Source organism: Silurus aristotelis, assembly GCF_946808225.1.
Source record: "Silurus aristotelis genome assembly, chromosome: 26".
In the NCBI taxonomy this organism is placed as follows: Eukaryota; Metazoa; Chordata; class Actinopteri; order Siluriformes; family Siluridae; genus Silurus; species Silurus aristotelis.
Window position 1 is genome coordinate 17087848 of NC_139599.1, and position 9254 is coordinate 17097101.

The window sequence follows — 9254 nt, forward strand, 5'->3', positions numbered from 1 at the left end:
GCAAATTGCTGAGTAATGAAATAGAATTATACCCTTTAAAGTATCTTTAGGGTTTGGGGTGTGTTATAAAGAGATGGAAATGTAATATATTTAACATATAAAACAACTAATAAAAATAATAAAAAAAATTAAAAATTAAAAATTTTATAATAATAATAATAATAATAATAATAATAATAATAATAATATTAATAATAATATTAATAATAATAATAATAATATTAATAATAATAATAATAATAATAATAATATTAATAATATTAATAATATTAATAATAATAATAATAATAATAATAATAATAATAATAATAATAATATTAATAATAATAATAATAATGCACCACCATTTCATTTCATTTCTAAAACACAAACACACCATTTTGTGTTTGTATGTGAAGATGTGCATGTGTGTGCGAGATGGTTGCGTATAAATTATTATATTTATATAAATTATTATATTTAAAACTTATGGAGGTCCTGCCCCAGTACAAATGTCTTATGTGCAAACAATTTTGTTTAGCCGTTTTTCCTTGATTCGGATGTATAATTTGGGTCGTTGTTGTGAAAAGAAAAATTCTTTCTATGTTCACTTTACAGACAGACTCTTGAAGGTTTTGCGCTAAGATTGACTGAAATCTCTGTGCACAATGGACAAGTGTGAAAATCAATATTGGATGCCTGTGATCTTCAGGCGCTCTGGGGGCACCTACACAGCCAAAAACTGACGTTTTGCAAATGTATTTCTTGATTAAAGCATTTTTTTAAAATCCAACCTCACCAGCTGCCACAAAAGGGCAACAGGGTGTGAGGAATGCATCTGTTCAAGTTTTAGCTTAAACACTGGGCTACCAAACTTTTTCTAGGCCAAAACAATTAGGGGCGCCTTTGCCACATAGGAAAGTTGTCTAGCAGCTGGGTTTGTCATGACTGATGAGATTAGAGCCTCCTAGACCATTCCCATAATCAGGAAAGTCTGGTATTTTTCAAACAAGGCCCGAATCTTACCCTACTCTCCTTCAGACAACAGAAAATCTAGGGTCTGTTCTAACACAGTGAGGCTCACAGTTTGGATGTCTGTTGAACAGCTTGGATGTCTACAATTTGTATGGTAAAAGCAAGACATGGGAAGTAACCAGTGACACATACAGCACCAACCACTGCTACCAACCTAATTGTCTCACCTGAAATACTACACATCAGAGGACCACGAACTGTAACCCTACCTGCACAAACAGAAGGTTGACCACCATATGTCAGTGTTGTAAAAGCGTGAAAAACAAAACGTGTGCCACTTGTACACACAAGTACAAGGTGGCACAGGGACACAGGACATTTCGGAACCACGAGTTTCTCACCCTGGGGCATTGGCAATTGTTTGAAAACAATGTGACCTTGTTTAGTTATAATAGAGCAGTGGACTGGTGCGCAACAAGTGGCCACTGTAAAACCTTTTCTAAGGATGGTAATAGTGTGAGTGTTGCACAAAGGGAATTTCTGCATTGTTGCCATTTGGGAAGTCATGATCATGTCCTGTCTCATGGGTGCGTAATCTGAAAAAAAAAAACCAGGTTCAGCCATGCTAATTGATATGATGTGTAAGTCACACTATCACCATTCTTATAACAGGGTTTTACAGAGAACACTCGTTGTGCACCACTCTTCGCTGCTCCATTGTACGTAAACGAGATTGCACTGGTTCCAAACAATTGCAGACATCTCAGGGTTGCCAACTCCTAGTTCCAAAATGTTCTGTTTTTCTGTGCCACCCTGTATAAATGCATAAATGCTGCGTATATCATTTTACAGCAACACCGGCACTGTTTGCACTATACTGGTATTATACCTTTAACCCAAGAATATGTTGGTCAATAGAAGACATCAAAGCACAGTCCCCAGACTGTCATGGTCAATATCTGTTTTGCTGACAGATGTTTTAGCAACATCAGTCGGTCAGGAGGGCAGGCAGGCAGTTACCCTATAAACCTGACCTAACCTAAACCTGGGTTTTGAATAAAGCCTGAACAACTGTTCTATTGACCTGCTCATGGTCTGTGTGTATGCTTTGTTAGGGTACTCATTGTCCTATCAACTGTGCAACTAATTGGTTGTTGTCTACCTACACTTCTTAGCATGTACAAGTGTTAAAGCTTTATAACATAATACATGGTATTGTCCTCTGTCTGAGGTGAAAACCCTGTGCATATGTGTGTGTAAAGGGGATTGTGTAGACGCATTGTTCTGCATGGTTTGATAATGTGTGTTGAAGGACATGTTTAACTCCTCTCTTTGACCTTTTGTTCAGAGTAATAGACTCATTTTGTACATCTTAATAGGTGGGGCTCAGTTGTCCTCAGGGGTTTCATCAAACTGTGAAGACATCGCCCATCTTAAGTGTCACGTTTTCACAAGTTTTCTGAAGCCAATGACACTATTTATTTATGGGTTGTGAAGGCAAAAAAAAACATGACATGCTGAATGTGTTTAAAACTAGCTGCGTTTGCCTTGGAAACAAAACTCACTTGAAAACTAAAATAATTTACCCAGAATGATTGAAGCTTCTGACAAAACTAGCCGAGTTGCTTCATGTTGACATGTCAACAGTCCTCAGTGTGTTCATTTATAAAGAGTAAAATTTATAGTGTTGCCAGTGTCAATTTTAAGACGCACCATTAAAAAGAGGAAGCATCCACATAGCCACATATCCGATCTAGTGATCAAGCTATTGTTCTAAATTAATCTCCCATGCATCAGTGTAGTTTGTGACCTTGTGTCAAATTGTATGCAAAATTTTACATAAAACACAGAAGGTAGACTCTCACTTCACCCTTTATTTAATCAATAACCAGAACACCTTGATATTTTTGTTCATGATCTTGTGCTATTGAGATTAATGCTAATGCTGACTAAATATGTGGCAGTTCCTGTGGTCCCTGTAGCTGAATTCTTGACTGGAATAAAGATACATTATTAATGTTTTATTTTCAACAAATGTCTTTCTTTTTCTTTTGCTCCCATTAGGGGGTGTCACAGCGGCTCATCGGTCTCCATCAGTGCTGCCACTGATGGGAAGCTCGAATCATTGCACAATACACATGAACTCTCATGAAAACGTGTCAAATTTATATATATATATATATATATTAACTGTGGACCTTCAAAGTCCACAGCTTTAACCACTAAGCTACCACCTCCCACCTCCCACCTCAAGCTAGTTTTCCGAGGGCTGGTTAGCCCACAGATTTTTGACAGGATCTGAGCCACATCTGCTCTAATACACAGATCTGTGCAAGTGGGATTTCTGCCAGCTAATATGAGTTTTGTCTGGGGCCTGCTGTTGCATTCGCCTGACTTTTCCTTCCCTTTTGTCTTTCTGATTGACAGATGGTGGAAAATGCAGAGCAAACATAGCATGATCAAGAAGGAGTATCCAGCCATCAGGTAAGTAATCCTCACCCTCAGATACTATGTACTGGGGCACCGCCCACTACAATGGCTCCACCACTTGATGGATGCCAACGCTTTATATTATTCAAATCCGAGGTGGTCTACAGACCAAAGGCACAGATGGTGATAGTGATTTTCCTCTCCAGGAATTAAATCACTGAAAGTCAAAGGTAGTAGAGAAAGTGAAGAGCTCTTATTGAGTTGTTACAAGACTGAGATGATGTTCTCTGCACAGAAAGGTGGCAGTGCCATCAGTCAGGTACAATGGCAGAGTGACAAAACAAAGTTTGCGGTAAACAAGGAGTCTTGCATATAAAGGTTTATCAGCTGTAAACATGAATCAGGTGTGAACACAAACAGTGCGACTTGAGTCACTGGCAGGTGGGAAGTATAGTCCTACAGCATAACATATACAATGACCAACCATATTTAAAAAGAACAAGTACTCATGCGCTGAATGTTGGGAAATTCATTTAGATTTCCTTTAATCAATTTTTTTTATTGTGTTTTAATAACAAAGTTTCACTTACAAACACAATTTACTGTATATCTCATCAACACTGTGTCTATTGTTTAAGGGCAAGCAAAAATGTATGGATTGCTTTTGTTTTGGGAACGCTTGGTTCCATGAATGTTCATGTATGATTTCTTTGAATCGATGCCCTGTTCTGGAATTTTAACATTTCCAAAATGCTAGGTTCTGTTAAACATTTGTTGTGACATGGCATTCTTTTCTTTACAGTTTAAATTGAGAAACAGGGTGAAAAACCTATGCAATGAGATCAGATTAGAGTGTGCATTAAGGGTTTGGTCGAACATCAGCATAGTTCTTGTTCACCTGTGAGAAACGCACCACTTTCATGTGGCTGGGTTTGTCCAATTGATCATTCCAAAGATACTCAGGTGAGAGCACCTTGGTGGGCTTGTTGTAGAGGAAGTACTTGTTCAGATGAGACTCCTCCTGCCATACTGCCTCGATCTGATTGGCTTTGTCCATCTCCATTTGCATGCGGCACGTCTTTGCCAGCTTGAGCACTTTGTCAGGACGTCCTCCGATCACGGCTCCTTCATAGTAGTAGTCTCCTTCATCAAGGGGTATGTAGGCCTGAGATTCGGGACGGCGCTCGTACGTGAACTTTTCCCGAGATGATCCAAACAACCAGGGATGCAGCACCGCGACAAGGTCACCCAGAGACTCCGCCCCCCAATGAGAATGAAATTTTGTGTCAACATCAAGGCTGAATATGTAGTTGACCCTGAACAGGAGTTCCTCTTCAATTAACTTTTCAATCATCTCTATCCTACGTTGTGACATTTCCTGCCAGCGTTTTAAGCTTGGTGTTTTAATCACTGTCAACCTACGGCCCTTCCCCAGATTTACATCAGGAACCTCATCTGGAAGATCTGTAAACAGGTAATAATGCACTGGGAAGCCCACCATGAAGTGCTGCTCCGCTGATTCTAGAAAGACCTTTAGGAAACGGACATACCTGCAGGAAGCAATACATTTTTTTAATCAGAAAACAGATGAATTTAAGTTTTTAATACAATTTTAATTTAAAAAGTCTAAAGTCAAGACCTACTTCCCCAAAGCAAAGACAGTAGTTGCCACGGTGATATTCTGGTGTTTGTAGATACTGTCAATCACAGCCAAGTCAAATGTTTCTTGCCACACAATTGGAGCTGACCATTGAGTTGATAGGGCAACATCTGGACGACTGATGACACACACACACACACACACACACACACACACACACACACACACACAGAGTTTAGTTTTTACTTCATTTACAGTATAATGGTTACAGACTTAAAGGAAATAACTTCATTTTTCTGTTCTGTGGTAAAGAGAACATTTTACTAACCTTGTATGTATACTGGGCTGACTGCATACAATCCTAATAATAGTAAATGTTATTAATATTATTATTATTATCATCATTTATCTGTTTGCAAAGAGATAATCTCCAGCATCATGGTTAATTATAGGGGCACATAGAGTCAGAGGAGGAAGAAGAGCAGAGGCGGAAATTGCAAGGTAGTTGCAAATGAGCCAAACTTCTTCAAAAACATGTTTAACAGAGAGAGATAAATGCATGTGTGTGTGTGTGTGTGCTCACCCTGCAGGAAATATGAATTCCATAGTTAAATGCTTTATTCTGAAATATAATCAGACACAAATTTATTACAGTGTGCAAATTTACTATACAGATTATATCAGTCAAACCAGACAGATTCCTAAATACAGCATTCAGATCATGGAAAGAGGCTTCATGTCGTATATTTCTCTGTAGCTGCCCAATGTTTTCTGGGGAAAAGAGTTCAATAGCATCAATACCACCACTTATAAACCCAAACTCCTTTTTTTAAACTACAAATCATATTGACTGGATATTGGAATATACGAACGGTGTTCAAGGACTTTTGAGTTTATAAAATAGACAAACTGCATTTATTTTTAGACATACTCCGCTGCTATATTATACACACAATAAATAGAAAGATTTGTCAGTACGCCTGAACCATCATAAGACAGCCTGCTTCAGTTCAACACCGATGCTGAAATGCTGACCTTCAAGGAACTGTTCAACTGTACAGTCTGCTGTAAGCTGCGAATCACCATGACTGGGGTCGTCACTATCAGACATACGTTTACACAGATGTCTTACTGTGGCTGAGCGTCTCATCACGTTCACAAGAAACTTCAGCACCACACGCTGTCCCATGCATGCACTGTACACTGTTCTTGCTTAACGGACTTTGGACCGGCTTTTGACATGTGCAACACCTATAAGTAATAGGACACGCTAGCAACTTACTATTGTGTTTAGCACCAATTAAAGCTTCCCTGCACGATTTTGATTTATTTTAACTATCTGTTTTCCAGACTCACATTATGGCAGCCCACGTAAAAATACCCCTTGATCCAGCGCAGTATTTTAGTGTTACATTGTTTCTAAGAGCCATGTATCAGTAGCTACAGAGAAACTGAGAGGAACACTGTGTAGTAACAGGAAGAAGAGTCCACTTATTTCTCTTTATAGAGCTGCTCAGGTGCTTATTATTCAAGTTTGTCATTTCCAAAGACGACATTCATGAGTATAAATTTCATGGCTGATTTTACTGGCTGTCGACTAAAAAATTTCAAAGACCCAGACGGTGAAGAATGTAGACTTGGTCTTGATCTAGACTTCACTTGGTCAAAAAAGTGGTATAGTTTTTTACAAAGTTTTTGACTGGGAGTAGATAATGTTACTTTTTTTAAACATATGATCTGGGGTTTTTTTTATGTGTAACAAACCAGCTAAAGGTTCTCAGAAACATGACAACCAGAAGCAACTATTGTTACCTCCAACCAGCTCAGGAACTACAGGGAAAAATAATAAAAATAATTTGGAGTGGCTTTACAGTAAAAATAAGGGTTGAAGTGTATGTGTTTGTGTACTCACACTCTGCAGTCCAACACAACACTGCAAACACAGAACAGCACACATGGTTTATTACACATTTATATAACATTTTATTCAGTAACTGCCTTATATACATGCACCTTCGGGCAATTTTGCATGTTGGATGGTATTTGTTTAAAACACTTGAATGGGTGAGTGAGTGTGTATTTCTTACCTTAACCAGAAGGGGGTGTCGTTGAAGTAAATTAACCTGATAAAGTATAAGTAGGTCAAGCTACATGTTTGAAGTTTCATAATGACCAGTGCTTGGATTTACTTTAAAACCCAGTTGGTTTTTCCATATTTGTTTAAAGTCAATTTATTTCTAAAGCACAATTTAAAACAACTGGATTTGCCCAAAGTGCTGGAAAGTACTAAAAGTGTATCAAATAAAACACAGTACATTAAATACAATACGTTAAACACCAGAGGAAAATGAATGTTTGAAAGTGGATGAGATCTTTTAAACTAAGGTGGGAGACTGTTCACGATTTTAGTGAAGCTACAAAAAAAACGCCCCGTCCCCTCTTAATTTTATTCTTGCCATAATAACGGTCAACAATCTCTGATCTGATTATCTAAGGGATTTAAATAGATTGTGCATAGACAGAAAGTCTGGCATAATATTCTTCTTCTTCTTTTTCTTCTCTTCTTCTTCTTTTTCTTTGTCCATACTTGTCTCGTGTTCCCCTAATGCAGGGGTCTCCAACTTTTTGTAAACCATGAACCTGTTTATTTTGAAAATATCCCTGCAGACCTTGAGGTGGGGGGTGTGTTGGGCAGAGGAGATTCAGGGGTGTTTTATAAAAAAATAATAATAATAATAAATCAGAAGACACTGTAAGTAAATTTTGATAATAGATGATGGATAGTGTTTCCACCATGAGTTACTAATACTGGGCCCATTAACTCTCAATTGCTAAGTGTATACATGAGTTGATAAGGGATAATAAATAATTAATAAATAAGAATAAATAATACAGTTTAACGTTTATAGACCTGGCAGAACTCTTCCACAGGCCTGGAATGAGTCTCAATCTGGTTTTCTGAAACTTCTCTATTTAAATTATGGTTTCCTATACTTAGGTAATGAGCATTTTCTCATTATTATTATTATTTGCTTAGTTTGTTAGTGTTTATTCTGAATGGCTTTAATGTTTGTGCAGGTTTACCTCACCCTCTCTGAGCATAAACGCTTGTGTTACTGGTTCAAATTTATAGGATATTTTCCATTTTTAAATTATACAAATTGTGTATATTAGATTGAATTAGATCAAATAAGATGTAAGTAAATAAATTAATTAAAAGATAACAATCCAGCAACAGTTTTCAGTTTAAGTGGTTCCAGTTTCTTGTAAAACTGGAACCACTTAAACTGAAAAATGTTGCTGGATTGAAACTTTATTCACAACTAAAATAATAGCCAGGGTATTTAATACTAAACAATACAAATATAAATATGTCATTAAGCATGCTTGTGGGATCCACACAGGATCAAAACAATTACTGTTCACATTCACAATAAACCTCACCTTCCCCAATTAAAATAGTAATTCAATTAATTACAGTGTGTGATTTTATGTCCCCAAAAGTCTCTTAACATATAGAAGGTAAAACAGCGACTATATATATAATATAATAATATAATAATAATAATAATAATAATAATAATAATAATAATAATAATAATAATAATAATTAAGACATACCCGAAGAGTGAACAGGTGACAAAAAGAGTAAACAGACAAAAAGACTGTCTAATCCGCATTATGATGATTCTCCTGTCCTTTACTTATAAAAGACTGATATGTTGCTTCAGGATGGGTTTGGATGGGTGTCTGTCTCTCTCTCTCTCTCTCTCTCTCTCTCTGTGTGCATGTGTGCGCGTGTGTGCACGCATGTGTGTGAGTGTGTGTGTGAGTGTGTGTGTGAGTGTGTGTGTGTGCGTGTGTGTGTGCGCCTACGTCACACATTCTTACTGAGGCTGAGCCTTACCTTATCGTTAAGATCTTCAATCAACCTGCATACACACTAAATGGTATGTCGGTGTTTGAGACATGAGGAAGGAAAAGGCTGAGGCGTCACTGTATTATCCAGCAAATGTAAGGATTTTATTTAACACTCAGTCTTTGAGGTGGGAGTCTACCAGCATGGCATATCTTCATATTAACATTTCATTAAATTATATATTTATGGCATTTGGCAGATGCCCTTATCCAGAGTGACGTACATTTATCTCATTTATACTACTGAGGAGCTATGGGGTTAAGAGCTTTGCTCAGAGGCCCAGGAGTGACAGCTTGGTGTGGCTGGGATTTGAACTGATGACGACAAACCAACACTTAGATTGGTGTTATG

General features: G+C 37.4%; 1 protein-coding gene across 1 annotated transcript; it reads right to left on the reverse strand.

Annotated features, from left to right (window-relative positions):
• Window positions 1–3898: 3898 nt before the first annotated feature.
• Window positions 3899–8810, reverse strand: LOC310720422 (histo-blood group ABO system transferase-like). Its single transcript, XM_083530980.1, has 7 exons — window positions 8606–8810; window positions 7072–7107; window positions 6897–6917; window positions 5568–5606; window positions 5313–5345; window positions 5028–5162; window positions 3899–4934 (listed from the first exon to the last, which is right to left on the reverse strand). The coding sequence occupies exons 1-7, from the start codon at window positions 8662–8664 to the stop codon at window positions 4244–4246; spliced, it is 1014 nt and encodes a 337-aa protein (XP_083387106.1). The 5' UTR covers window positions 8665–8810; the 3' UTR covers window positions 3899–4243.
• Between the last annotated feature and the right edge of the window lie 444 nt (window positions 8811–9254).